This window comes from Chelonoidis abingdonii, chromosome 2 (genome assembly GCF_003597395.2).
Source record: "Chelonoidis abingdonii isolate Lonesome George chromosome 2, CheloAbing_2.0, whole genome shotgun sequence".
Classification (NCBI taxonomy): Eukaryota; Metazoa; Chordata; order Testudines; family Testudinidae; genus Chelonoidis; species Chelonoidis abingdonii.
In genome coordinates this window covers 265,386,513-265,401,759 of record NC_133770.1, presented here as the reverse complement: position 1 = coordinate 265,401,759, position 15,247 = coordinate 265,386,513, and the positions used below count along the sequence as shown (strand labels likewise).

The following is a 15,247-nucleotide window of genomic DNA, read 5'->3' as shown; positions in this document are numbered from 1 at the left end:
ATTCCGGTAACTGTAGCCTCAGGAGAGAGGAGTTTCTCGAAGCTAAATCTAATTAAAACATATCTGCGATCAACAATGCAGGAAGACCGATTAAACAATTTGGCAATCATGTCAATTGAATGCGAAGTAATGAAGAGCTTAGAGTTAGGCAATATACTGAAAGATTTTGTCAAATAAAAAGCGAGGAAGATAAAGTTTTAAAAACATAGGTGAGGTGTACAATAAAGTTCCTCTTAATGAACTTGATATTTATAATGTATAATATTATGTGTATATAGTCATGGAAAGTAAATAATACATGGAAGAAATGAAAGGTGGGTTTTTTTGGTTGTTTTTTTTGGTCATCCCTGCCGGGGCCCCATCGAAACTGTTCAAATTGGGCCCCGCACTTCCTAAAGCCGGCCCTGAGGAGAGGCACTGGTGAGGGAAAGAGTTTACTTTCCTTGTGTTAGGATTCAGGGGGTCTGGATCTTGGGGGTCCCCAGGGAAGGTTTGGGGGAGACCAGAGTTTATCAGGCACTCAGAGTCCTGATTGGTGGCAGCATATCAGAACTAAGCTGGTAATTAAGCTTAGAGGAATTCATGCTAGTGCCTCATTTTTTTGGACTCTAAGGTTCAGATTGGGGAAGAATACTATGACAGGGGTCTATAGTAACTTTGCAGGAACTTCAGAGGAGTTATTTTAACTTTTAATCTAGAAGAGGACCTGTATTACCCCACCTGTTATAAAAATGGTTAGTGATAGTTCCATAATGAACCACACAACTGAGCGGTTGGATTAGAAGTCTGGACAGAGATCCAAACACACAAGCCTCCACCACTGAGCTGAATAAAAACCTGTTATAGTTAGTAGCTGTAAGAGGACCTCTAAATAGTCTAAGTTACAACCAGCCAAAATACAACTCCCCCATCATACCATAAGTCAATGGATAGGTCTTCACAACCTGTTGCAGAGAGCCTCCCAGCCCCAGGCATCAGATTTGGGGTTGCGGGGCTTGCACTAGCACTCTAAAAATAGCTGGGTAGACGGTGCTTTGACTCAGGCTAGAGCTCGGGCTCTGAAACCCACCTTCCTGCCTAGGCTTCAGAGGCCAAGCTCCAACCTGAGCTGCAACTTCAAAGCGCCGTCTACACAGCTACTTTTAGAGTACTAGTGCAAGCTAAACAATCCCAAATCTGATGACCTGGATTGGTAGGCTCACTGCCTCTACACGGGCTCATGGGCTGTGTAGATTCAGAAGTACCCTAAATTGCCCTTGCATCAAAGGGCCATGAGATGCTGTTGTGTGGTTACTTTGAAGTTACAAGTGAAATAGAAATCAAGAGGGTTGATACCTTTTGCAAAAACAGGTTTATACATACTGGCTGTGTAGATAAGTTGCTCTTCAATCAACCATGGCTTTGCCTTATGCAATGACAGCCTATTGTTAAGGGAGGTTGTGACTCAGTACAGTTCCCCCATGGCTCTGGAGGAGGAGTAAATTACATTGGGTTTACAAGACAGAGTATGCTCCCAGGCGCACAGGCCAGGATAGCCCAAACCCTATCCTGTCACTCCCACCCAGCTGTGCATCACTCAGCAGAGCCTGCTTCCTTGATGCCCTGAGCCCTCTGATGTGGGTAGCCAGCAAAGCATGTGATGCCACATTGCCATGTTTGCTGAGCCACAATTTGGCCCTTAGTGAGAATTAGGGACCCTGCCCAGGATAAGGGAAAAAGAGCAAGCCAGCGAACTCATGGTCTGGCGTACACAACCAACAACTGCAGCTTGAGACTGTTACGAAGTGCAAATTGACAAGGCTACTAGATATGTACGTGGATATTGGTTTTATAAGATGAATTAGACAGCTAGCATGAACTACAGTAATAAATCCCCTGATTGATATTTCCCCAAATCTTACAGAAACAAAAACAATGTGTCCTGGTTTTGTTTCCAAAAGGCTAAAATCTGCAATTTAACTCAAATCGACTAAAAGACTAATTCTGTGACATTCTTCTGAATGGACTCAAGACTAGAAGTCCCATATACAATGTTCCATGTAACAACACGTTCACATAGCATTTTTATCCCCAGAAGTAGCCACCAAAATCACTTTACAAACTAGTGACTGAGATACTGGTAGTGCAGTGACTGTACGTATAGTACATTTAAAATTTTTAACAATGCTATTTAAGTTTCAAAGTGCAGCCCTCAAAATCTGGCATTTCCTAGCTTTTAAGTTGCCCATACAACCTTGATTCTTTCCCTTTAGTATCCAACCTATGCAACAAATAAGGCAGGAGTTCTGCAAGGGGGAAAAAAACAGTATGTGATCGTGTAATTAAAGACTGTCATAACAAACAGGCAGGTTAGACCTTCTCAGAAAAGGATGCAAAAACTTCTATAATAGACAGTGTTCGGCAGCCTAATATGGGGGTTGCTACCAGCTCCCCCTTAATTTGATGTTTGTAGAAGTCACAGATTCATAGACTTTAAGACTGGAAGGGACCTCGAGAGGTCATCGAGTCCATCCCCTGGCCTCATGGCAGGACCAAATATTGTCTAGACCATCCCTGATAGACATTTATCTAACCTACTCTTAAATATCTCCATGATGTCAAAGTTACTCTGTAGAGATTGCAGCCTTGCTTTGAAAGACTTTGTCCTGAGACTAAAAACAGTAATCTCTGTATCATCCAGTCAGACATTACTTATTAGCAACTGCTTTTTATCTTCATATGACTAGATACTTTACTACTGCTTTGCCCATATAGTTGAGTAAAGGGGAAGTATAAGGGGAACAAGATATTACCACGCCCAATTGGGGTTTGAGCAGGATCTGAAGGCTAACTCCTCTGACTTTTCACTGAACGTGTCATGAAGGCATAGAGTTTTCAAAGGTGCCTAGAGTCACCTTTAAAAAAGTGACAGGCATTTTGTGGAATTTTCAAAAACGCTTAGCACTTAACTCCTATTGAAATTAATGAACGTTTGGTAGCTATCTGCTTTTGAAAACCCCTCTGGACCAGTGGTCCCCAAACTGTAGGGCGCACCCGCCTAGGGGAGCACAGAGGAACACTCAGGGAGGTGCATGGCAGAACCCAGGCCAGTTTCCATGGGGAGATGGGGAGAGAATGACACCCAGCCCCCATGTGGGGTGGGGAAGGAACGCTAGCCAGCCCCCAGTCTAGCTTCAGCCACAGCTTCACTTTCCCCCCCGACTCTGGCCCCATCCACACTCCACCCCGTTCTGCCCCCCAGTCCCTGGTCCACTCCACGTTCTGCTCCCAGCCTCTGCTCCACTCCACCCCCAGCCTCTGCTCAGCCTCCAGGCTCGCCCCTGCTCTATCCCTAGCTCTGCCCCCACCCCAGTTCAGCCCCCAGCTCTGCCTTCAGCTCAAGCTCCTCTGCTGAGCCAAGGAGGCACTAATGGGGTGTGGGGGCAGGCAGACAGATTCAATTACTGGTAAGTGGGGGGATGCAAGAGGAGAAGTTTTGGCACCACTGCTCTAGACACCTTTCTATATCTTTAGACACCTCACTGTCTGTAAAAATCTGACCCTGAGGCACTTAGGCACCTAAGCCTCATTGAAAGTCAATGATGTTTAAGGCATAGCTGAAAATGGGACTTGTGTGCTTCTGAAAATTTTACCCTAGATTTTTAATAATCAAAAGTGATTAGGGCCTCAGTTAATACTCACCCTAAAGGAAGTATCTCCAGCAGCACAGTGCTCCTTAATACTAAAGCTCTGAATATTTGTGTCATTAAATATCTCAAAATTTCTGCAAGGACAGAGGTATTAGATCAAGTAGCCTTGTTGAACTCCAGCGTGGATAATTACAATCTGCCCAACTAAATTACTCTGTCATTTCAATAGGAAGCCACTTCCATTTTGCTGCTGGGGTGAAGTGATATCTGCATACGAATTAAAGAACTTTGGGATGAAAGTATGTTATCAGAGTGGGGGTTTTTATGCAATCTTAAACAAAAGGTTTACAAAATATCTCACATGAAGGGAAATTTCAAGGTTTTCCAAGACCTAAATGAGAGAGATACACTGAATCATTTTAAGAGGTTTTAATTAAGTTGAGAAGTAAAGACATTTATTCAAACAACTCTATTAATATTATCGGGATATAACAGCCCTTGAAGGTTTTGACTGGGTACACAGGAAAATAACCAATAAAGTCCTGTTATTTACATTGGTCAAAGAGTGCTGTTGCATCCCTTCTAATCAAAGAGAAACAAGAGCATATTGCACGGTAACAAGTATCGTGCAATGTATAGTTATTGAGCATAATCCTGATTTACCTAATTGTATGCAGTAGTCATTTTCTTCACTTCTACCAAAAATATTTTTCCTTTTATAATTACCATTGTAAAAAACAAGGTAGTTTGTAATTTCTAACATCGGGGAAGTCTATTTGCCACAGGCAATACTGAAGCACGTTCACCCTTTTTCTGGTAGGGAAGGTGGCAGGGGAAAGGGCTGATACACTGAGGTACCACCCCTACGATCAGATTTCTGCTTGTATTACAAATGAAGTTCCACTGGGATATACAGGGGTGGATCAGTTTACATCAGCTGCAAGTTTGATTACAGGACTTTAAAGGAGCCAATTCTTCTGACCTCCCAAACTGGATGGTGACCTGAGAAATGAAGGGGGATATACAGAGAAGAAAAGTGAGCCGCACCACCTGTGGCAGGGTCTGCAGCAGATCCTCTTAACTTTTCTACAGTGTAGCTAATTATTTAAATAAAAAATTACACACAATGCTGTAAGCCAGCAAAAAATTATTTCACTACAGCCACAATGTGCTTCTTCTTTTCTGACACAAATGGTGAGGATCCTGGCTTGCTGTGTTTACGGCGATTCAGTTCCCTGGAAACAGACAAGAGAAAGAGAAAAGTTAGATTGAGAATGTCAGCAGTAGACGAGTTCAAGTTCAGAAACACTAGCTTCTTGCTTGGGTACTACAACAAGTGTTCCACCATTTCTAAAAATTAATGTCTTCAGAGTCAAAATCAATTGAGATGGCTAAAATTTAATAAATTTTTCCCTTTAAAAAGGAACACTGTCCATCTGAAAATCCTTTAAACTGCAAATTTAGAAGAGTTCACATTTTTAAGAGTTTTCTTTCTAGAGCATGCACAGCTTTATTTATTTATTTTAATTGTAAATAGGATTATCTGCAGGGAGCAGATATTTATAGGGGTCTATCAGCTGGGAAGTGTGGCCAAGCCAGAGTGTAACAAACGCATTCAGCCCCACCACTTCCCATTTCCTCTCCAGCCAACTTCTCTTCCAATACCATGGCACCAGCCATGCACAGGTGCTTTCAGCTCCTCATCCCTTTCTGCTCCCAGGAACTTGTAGAGATGTCCTGGGAAACTGAAAAACTCTCACACTGATCTTGAGGCCTAGCACCAACAAGGAGCCAGAAGACCTTCATCCTCCCACACCAAGACTAATCCCTCTGCTATGACTACACATAAGGCTGAGAGAGGGTATTTCCTCCCCTTATAACCTTATGTCCTTTCCCACCCTTTCAGAGGGCCTGGGAAGGAAACTAGTTCTTGCTACTACTGGCAGCTTGGTCTCCACTTACCACTCCACAGAGTCCAAAACAACCAGTCTAATAATTGATTTATTCACTTGGCCAAATTGATACCAGTCATTCATAAGAGCTGTTCCCTTGTTAGAGGCCCCATGCATTAGTGCCACAGCAATGGGACAGCATACGTTTTACTAAGACAAAATGAAAACAAATAAAGAGTCGTACTTCCGCCGACGAGCTTCTCGCATGATGCGCAGTTCCTTGGCCTGGTTGTAGATGGGTTTGGGCAGGTGACGGTGACGAGCTATGCGTTTGATCTGAGGGTGGTGTTGAAACTTCTCCTTCAACTTTTGGTTGTAATTCATAGCTGCTCTCTCTCGTGGTACAAGCTACAGAAGACACAAGCGTGTTATAAACAGCATCGGTTGCAACGACATGACCTTCTCTGAAAGCAAACTACAAGTTTAGACAGCTTCAGTGGTTTCTTCTGACCATTTCTCTCTATGCATTATAAACCTAAAAGCAGAGACTTTAAGGCTAGTAAATATTTTTATAAGTGTTACATTTTGTCACCCTACTGCTCAAATGCAGAATATAGTACCATAATTTTAAGTTTAACAAAAGTTACAACGCAAGTTCATTTTTCTTAGAGCAGACTTTATTCTGCCACAGAGGAGGAAGAAGGAATGAAACTGGTGACCTGCCAGTATCTTGCAGAGCAAAGGATTTGCCCTCAATGTAGGGGAGAATGTGAAGCATATAACAGCAAACAGGGAAAAAATATTCTTAACTCCCAGCTAGCGATGAGCTTTTCCTATGAAACAAAAAATTCACAGCCTTTTCAGTTCTTATCTACTGTAACTAGAGATGCTGCTAACTATCTAGCTATAGCCCCTCCTTACAGCAGGAATGTTCTCTTCACTGGGTTGGAGGCATGCTCCAACCTTACCCAGCATCTTCATCCACTTTAATGGACTAATTCCATTAGGAACTGAAATGTGCACATGAGAACTGTAAATTTTAACATGCCCATATTGCACATGCCATATTGCACATAATTTTTACTTCTCACTTTCACATTCCTTACTAAAAAGCATTTTAATTGGTCAGTCTCCTGCTCCATTTTCAGTCTATTCCTTACTTTTATAGGAGAGGGAACAGAACCAGCTATCGGTGAGTTCTGCAGCTTTTACTTTGGTGAGTAATCCTATTAAGGATTCATCATGTATAGGTTGCTGAATCATAAGTTACCAAATGTCTTAACAATTCCTAGTTTATTAAACATCTTCAAAGCCTCAGTGTAGGTTCAGTGTATCCTGTTTTCGAAAATTCAAAAAACAAAACACAAAAAAACAGATCTTTTCCAAGATATATTTAGAGGAGACTTACTTGTTTTATTCCACCAATGCTGTCTTTTCCACTTTTCAATTTAAATGCTCGTTTCTTCTAAATCAAACTAAAGGCAGTCCCCTTTTAAATTCCTAGATCTTTACAAGACTAAGGTATGTGTGCATTAGAAGTCACTTGAGGTACTCCAGATTATAAATTAATAGGACTCTAAAGTACCTGAATTGTAACTTATAGTTTTCATGACACCCATGATGAATGTTTTTTACGCTAAAGTCCTGTTTTAAAATGTATTTTTATGTAGCTACTGAAAAGAGTTTAACTTGTATTTTGATGTGTCAAAGTGCTAAAATTGTATTTAAAAGGCCACTCTCTCTTGTGGCTCCAACGACTAGGTTTAATTTAACTCCAATCCGTAAACAGAATCATGTAGATTTAATTGTCAGTGGAGTGTAGCCTCTGGCTTCTGCAGAGACTTTGATTCTTGAACATTTCACTGATTTTGCATAGTGAGAGCAATACCAAATGCATTAACAAAACAAAGGGAACATGCATGTCAGAACTGATGAATACTTGGCAGCCACAGTGTTGCAAGTACAACTTTCCAGCCAGACAAACATTCACCAGCCACAAGACACAAAATAAACAGTGCACTTTTAGCCTCATTTCTATTGCACCTGAATGGGAAGTAAAACACTACGCACAAGCCAAAGAATAATTCTCCAATTAGAAAAAAACCAAAAACTTAAATTGCTATTAGCAATAATAAAACATCACGATGACCCAGGCCTCCCCAGCATAAGTAAATCTTAATTCAACAAATTACCTCATTTTACAAGGTGCTGATATATTAGAAATGCAATGATATTTGTATGCATCATTCAATCAAATCCTCCCACCTAAGAAAATAGTGCAGCCCAAACACCTCCAGTATTTATTACAAATACTCTGACATTTTTTTTTTTTATACAGAATTGAGTTCCACAGCCTAACTGCATGTTGTGTGAAAGAGTATTTCCTTTTACTTGTTACGAACTGGCCTCCTTTCAGTTTCACCCAGGATCCCATTGTGCTTGTGTTATGAGACAAGAAGAGCTCCCAGTCTAACTTCTCTGTACCATTCCTTATATCCCCTCTTGTTTTTCTCCTAAGGTAAACAATCCCAACCTTTCCAATTTTTCTTTATCTGAGAGTTTTTTCATGCCTCTAGTCACTCTCATTATCCTTCTCTGAACCCCCTCTACATTTTGCAGTATCCTTTTTTGAGACAGGGACACCAGCGCTGCACACAATAGTCCAGATGCGGGCACACCACTGATTTTCTGATTGATATACAACAGCATTATATTTTCCTTATTGTTCTTGGTTCTGTTCCTCGTGCATTTTAACAGATACATCTATGCACTGAAGTGACAAAGAACCTTAAACTCAGTTATATAGCAGCTGATGGGGCCAAATTCTGGTTAGCATACACCCTCACAAACAGTCGTGCATACATGCTACAAAAGCTGTGTGAATAAGAACACATGATGGATTGGAGATTCACAAACAGCCTCCAATTTCAACGCACTACAATGCTTAGATATCATTCAGAGAGGCACATTAAGTATTAAACATCTAATTTAAATAGGAAAAAAATCTGTGCAGGGTCTTTTCCACACAAGTTGTTGCTGGGTCAGGAGCGTAACTGCACTAAGTATGCAGACCACAGCCCAAAACCCCCTAGCCAGGCTTGGAGATGCCCCTTTTGTAAAAGCAGCTTCTCTACAGTGTTTGGGAGGCCAATATTAGAGAAGCCAGCTTTCAAGTGTACTTCTGCTATCTAGCCTTGGGTTCTTTGACATGTATCTATGCATCACACTGGCTAGAATTTAGCGTTGTATTCCATTTCAGAATTTAACTTCCTCTGACTTGTATACACATAATTCCCTCTTTATCCTAGTGTAACATTTTCAAAAGTGTCTAAGTGACTCAGATTCTTAAGTCCCACTGAAAGTCAATGGGATTTATGCTCTTTAAGACATTTAGGCACTTCTGAAAATTTCCTCTTATACAATCATAGAAACATAGAGCTGGAAGAGACTTTGACAGGTCATCCAATCCACCCCCCTGCACTGAGGCAGGACCAAGTAAACCTAGACCAGGCCTGCACAACTTGTAAAGCGGCAAGGGCCACATTACTCCAAAGAAAACAGGTGAGGGCCGAAACCTCCCGGCCCCACAGAAACACCCTGCCCCAGGGCCGCCCAGCCCTGCGGAAACAAACCCTCTTTTCCCAGCACCGCCTCACCAAAACAGCTGTGGGCAAAAAAGGAAGGTTGAGGGTGGGGAGGTGATACTTTATTTTAAATCAACCAGGGGCTCCCAGCTGAAGAGGCGGCTGGGAGCCCTCAGGGGCAAATTAAAGGGCCCAGGGCTCCGGCAGCTGGGGGAACCCGGCAGGGCCGGCTCTAGGTCTTTTCTGCCCCAAGCAAAAAAAAGTTTGGCTGCCCCCGTCCCAGCCCTGGGCTCCCCCCGTACCACCCTGCTGCCCCAGTCCTGGGCTTTCCCCCCACCCACCCACACACACCCCCTGCCATCGCAGCGCTGGGCTTCCTCCTTTCTTCGCCACCAGTGCCCTCCCACCACCCCGCTGTCTGCCCAGCCCTGCCCCCCTCCAAACAGTGCCACCCCCTCCTGCCAACCCCAGCCCCGTGGTCAACTGGTAACTCGGCTCCAGGGCAGGTCCATTCAGCAGGAAATTTGGATGTGCAACAGAACACAGACAGGATTTTGTCCCATATGGTTACAGAGCCTGCAGTAAAGCTGGAACAATTTTCAGCTGTGTGACCGGAGGATATCTGGATAGCATATTATAAAAGCTGTCCCCATAAATGAAGGAAAGTTGATGGTGCCTTTATTAATTCTTTGTTCCACTCTTCTTTCTATGGGAATTTGCAATAAATATCACTGTCTTCACTTTTAAACGAACAAAAAAGGCAATGGCTGTGAAAATAGCAAATTCCAGTGCTAATATGCATTTCTTGTCAAATTTATCCTACTTTTTCTCCAGCAAGTGTACAGTGGACAGTTCCATTGATTTGGAGAAATGAAGTAACAGCTGCCCAACTGAGCTTGAGCACTCCCTGAATTTTGAGGTGTTCAAATCATGGAGGCAGGTGCTGGCGGGGGGAGAGGCAGCTATGGCCTACCATGGGGACGCATGGCAGCAGCGTTTCTGGAGCTGCACAGGAGCCAGACATGCTGGCCCTGAGTGGCGATGGAAAAGGCTGGGGGTTGGAGAAGGGGTAGGCGGGTCTGGGGCAGTTAGGGGACAGGGAGCAGGGGGTTTAGATGGGGCGGAGGTTCAGAGGGGCACAGTCGGGGGACCAGGCAGCAGTTGGATTATAGGCATGGGAAGTCCCAAGGGGTTTATCAAGGGGACAGTGGGGGGTGGGGTCTCCAAGGGGCAGTTTGGGGGGAAACTGGGGGGTCTCAGGAGGGGGCAATCGGGGGACAAGGAGCAGCGGCATTTAGATAGGGGGTGGGGTCCTGGGGGGCAGTTGGGGCAGGGGTCCGGGGATGGGGCAAATCAGTGGCCGCGGGCCGGGATTCAAAGTGCTCTGGGCTGCCCGCAGCCGCGGGGAGCCCTGAGCCTTTTAAATCCTACCCACAGCTGGGAATCTCTGCAGGCAGCCCAGAGCCCTCTGACTCCAAGCTACGGCTGGGATTTAAAGGGCTCAGGGCTCCCCACGGCTGCCAGCAACCCAGAGTCCTTTGATTTCCCACCGTGGCTGAGATTTAAAGGACTCTGAGCTCCCCACCCCTGTTGGCAGTACAGAGCCCTTTGATTCCCTGCTGCGGCCAGGATTCAAAGGGCTCTGGGCTGCCCGCAGAGCGCCCTGTGTGGGGGATTTAGAATCCCCCCGCGGGCCGCACAGTGAGGCTCTATGTTGTGCAGGCCTGACCTAGACCATCCCTGGTGGGTGTATAACCTCCAATGATGGGGATTCCACAGACTCCTTGGAAGCCTATTCCAGTACTTAATTATCTTAATAGTTAGGAAAAACTTTCTAATATCTAACCTATATATCTCTGGCTGCAGATTAAGCCCCTTATTTCTTGTTCTATTTTCAGTGGACAATGGAGAACAATCAGTGACCTCTTTATAAAAGCCCTTAACATATCTGAAAAGAGTTAGTGGGCCTCCCTCAATCTTTTTATCTCAAAACTAAATATGCCCCTTTTTAAATCTTTCCTCACAGGTGAGGGTTTTTTAAACCTTTTATCATTTTTGTTGCTTTCCTCTGGACTCCAGTTTGTCCACATCTTTCTTGAAGTGTGGTGCCCAGAACAGGACACACTACTTCAGCTGAGGTCTCACCACTGCCAAGTAGGGCAGAACAATTATCTCCCGTGTCTTATATACGACTCTCCTGTTAATACACCGCAGAATACTAGCCCTTTTTGCTATACTACATCACACTGATGACTCATTCAATTTGTGATCCACTATAACTGCTAGATCCTTTTCTGTAATATTACTGCTCAGCCAGTCAATCTCCATTTTGTACACAGGCATTTCATTTCCCCTCCTAAGTGTAATACTTTAGCTTGTCTTTAATTAATATCATCTTGTTGATTTCAGGCTAATTCTCCAATTTTTCAAGGTTGTTTTGAATTCTAATCCGGTCTTCCAAAGTGCTTGCAAACCTTCCCAGCTTGGTGTCATTTACAAATTTTATAAGGATACTCTCCATTCGATTATAGAAGTCATTAATCCAGGACAGACCCTTGCCGGGGGGGCAGGCCTCCCAGTTTGACAGTGAGCCACTGATAACTGCTGTTTGAGGACTATGTTTCCAATTAGTTATGTATCCACTTTATGGTATTATTAGGGCCCTACCAAATTCATGCTCCATTTTGGACAGTTTCAGGGTCATAGGATTTTAAAAATAATAAATTTAACGATTTCAGCTATTTAAATCTGAAATTTCACAGTGTTATAATTGTAGGGGCCCTGATCCGAAAAAGGAGTTGGGGGGGGCCTCACAAGGTTATTGTAGGGGAGGTTGCAGTACAGCTAACCTTAATTCAGCTCTGAAGGCAGTGCTGCTGCCAGCAGCACTGCAAAAGTAAGGATGGTATGGTATGGTATGGTATTGCCACCCGTCTGCACTGCTGTCTGCAGAACTGGGCACCCCATCAGCAGCTGCCACTCTCCGGCCGCCCAGCTCTGAAGGCAGCAGGGCATAAGTAAGGATGACATGGTATGGTATTGCCACCCTTACTCCTGTGCTGCTGGCAGGGCACTGTCTTCAGAGCTGGGTGCTCGGCCAACAGCAGCTGCTTTCTGGCCGCTGAGCTCTGGAGGCACTGAAGAAGTAAGGGTGGCAATACTGCAAGCCCCCTAAAATAAACCTTGTGACTCCCTGCAACTCCCTTTTGGGTCAGGACCCCAATTTGAGAAACACTGTGAAATCTGTATAGCATAGGGTAAAAGCACACAAAACACCAGATTTCACATCCGTGACGTGTTTTTCATGGCTGTGAATTTGGTAGGGCTCTAGTTATTACATAAATATATACATATCTTGATATTCTGTCATTCAATTTTGAATTATTCAGACATATCAGCTTCTAGCAGGGGTTTCAAACCCCACATATCCTGTTATTGGGATATAATAATTCAATAAGGCATTCGTACTACGTGTTTGTACAGCACCTAGCACAAAGTAGCTAGACCATGATTAGATCTGTTGGACACTACAGTGATACAAATTATAAAATAGTAATCAATGCAGCATCCTCAAATTAAATAATACAAATTGTATAGAAAATGGCAGATTGTATACCAAGCTTACAACTTAACTATTTGAAAATAGTTCAGAATACACTAAAAGCTTTATTAACCGGCATGTTGGGGGAATGGAGGGTGCTGATAAGTCAAAAATTTTGGTTAACTAAGAGGGATGGAGTTTGGGTGCGGGAGGGGGCCCAGAGCTGGGATGGAAGGAGGTTTGGGGTATGGACTCTGGGAGGTGTCTGGGGCATGGGAGTTTGGCATTCCGGTTTCCGGCCAATAAGAGCTGTGGAGCCAGCACTTGGGGCAGGGGCAGCACATCCGCCTAGGAGACAGCAGAGACATGTCACCGTTTCCAGGGAGCCACACAAAGCCAGGTAGGGAGCCCGCTGGCCCCGCACCAACCAGACTTCCAATGAAAATTAGAAATGCCGGTTTATAGAGTGTTCCAGTTGGTAAAGTGCTGGATAACACAGCTTTTACTGTACTTAGTGTTAAGTAGCAGTGTTCATTACATGCAAAAGATATGCTGCCTTTGTCCATAATTTCCTAAAACCAAGTACCCATCCTATTAAACTCAAAGCAGCAGTTCTTAGACTGTAATCCATTGCCACCAGTAGTTAATAAAACGAAACTCCAGGAAGCTGAACCTAAAGATTCTGCAAAACAGCCTAACTCCAGATCATGTATTCTGCCTCTGTCCATCTACCAGGGATAATGGAATATTCTACATTCTGCAACAAAAATACCACATCATCATTCTTATCAAATGTTAGTCATTCTATATATATATCAATGGTTCTCAACCAGGGGTACGTAAAGGTGTTCTAGGGGGTACAGCAACTCATCTAGATATTTGCCTAGTTTTACTAAAGGCTACATAAAAAGCACTAGTGAATTCAGTACAAACTAATATTTCATACAGACTATGATTTGTCTATACAGTTCTATATACTATATCAGCAATTCTCAAATTGTGGGCAAGTTCGTTTTAATGGGGTCACCAGGGCCACTGTTAGACCCACCGGGGCCCAGGGCAGAAAACCCAAGCCCTGTGACATGAGGCTGAAGCCAAAGCCCAAGTTTTTAAGTCAGGTGAAACTTGGGATATACAAGACAAAGCAGACTCTTGAAAAGGGTACAGTAGTCTGGAAGGGTTGAGAATCAGTGCTTTAGCTACTCATCTATGACCACTGTGTGAGAATGTGAAGAGTAAAAGGTGCACATCAAACCTGTTTCTGGACAGCACCTGTTTTAGAGCCATATGGGGGATGGAGAAGGTAGACACAGTGATTTTCTCAGTCAGTATACAGATGATGAATGAAGCAGATGGAGTTCTGGCTCATACTGTGATGCCATATGTGAGAGGATGCATCTGTATTGTATATGATGAGCAACCAGTTGGATAAACAAATTATTTTTAGCATGTTGTACTTCCGTCCATCATTGCAGTAGTGTGGAAGGGGCTCAGCTACATCAGCAGCAACAGAGAATTACACAGTGGATGTCACACAGTCCCTACAACTAGAGGTGGTTTTTTGTCTGATACTTACAAAAGACACTTATGTGGACCGCTACATATAAAACTCCCTATAAATACAGCCAAAACATAGACCAAAGTGACTACTGCAGCAGCCTAAGTAAAGAAAGTGGCCAATCAACATTTTATAGAAATTTAATTTCAATGCTAATTTGTTACTATATAAATGTTTATAGGCTACATATATTCTGCTGATCAGATTATAGTTTAAGATTCCTCCCTTCCTGGCTTTTACAAAAGAAAAATGCATTACTGTGAAAAATATCAGACTGACAGCTCTACAGACTGATATAGAATAAGCAGTAGCAGCGCAAGCATCTCCCAACTACCCTACTAATATGCCGCCACCAGGACTTAAAGGGACTATTCCAAGAGAGGGAGAGGGCAGCTTCACTCTCCATACCCGTTCAAACCTTGATCTACTTACTAAGTCTGCTTAGGAGTGTACAAAATTAGCAGCAACTGCGATATCAGATTTTGCCTTTTACTGTATTACACAACTTGCATTGAGGTAAATAAAAAGTCTGTCTAGTTATGCTAGTATAAACCTCTAACAGATGTGTTCAAATCAATCAGTTTTAAGTCACACTTAAAACAGATTCTGTTCAGTGTAATAAACTAATTACACACACCTGTATTAGGGGTTCAGATAGACTAACTAGACAGTCAGTTACACCAGAGCAAGTTGTTTAGTATATACGGATCTATCCCACTAGGAACTATACAAAGGGCACCATCTTATTTCACACAGATCACAGAACAGTTTTTGGCAAATAATGACACTGCACTCTAATAGACATAGGTCATGCCAGAATGTGTATGCAGTGTTGTTGTAGCCATGCTGGTCCCATGATATTAGCAAGTCAAGGTGGATCAGGTAATATCTTTTACTAGACCAACTTCTGTTGGCGAGAGAGAGAGAGACACACACAGACAGAATTTGGTCTTTTGTCACTACTGCTCAGGGCTGAATTCATACCTGCATCGTAGATGTGAAAGGCTCAAATCCTGTTCAGACTGGTATAAGCTGAATAGTAT

At 43.3% G+C, this 15,247-nt stretch overlaps 1 protein-coding gene across 2 annotated transcripts in view; it reads right to left on the bottom strand.

Annotated features, from left to right (window-relative positions):
- Positions 1 to 4,043: 4,043 nt before the first annotated feature.
- The window catches only part of DCAF13 (DDB1 and CUL4 associated factor 13), a 41,272-nt gene continuing 30,068 nt past the window's right edge, over positions 4,044 to 15,247 (bottom strand). For both annotated transcript variants that reach the window (XM_075063181.1, XM_032772345.2), the window contains 2 exons: positions 5,766 to 5,929; positions 4,044 to 4,864 (listed from right to left, as the gene is read on the bottom strand). In XM_075063181.1, the coding sequence (XP_074919282.1) occupies positions 4,777 to 4,864; positions 5,766 to 5,929 (252 nt within the window). In that variant the 3' untranslated portion in view covers positions 4,044 to 4,776. The remainder of the gene's footprint in view (positions 4,865 to 5,765; positions 5,930 to 15,247) is intronic.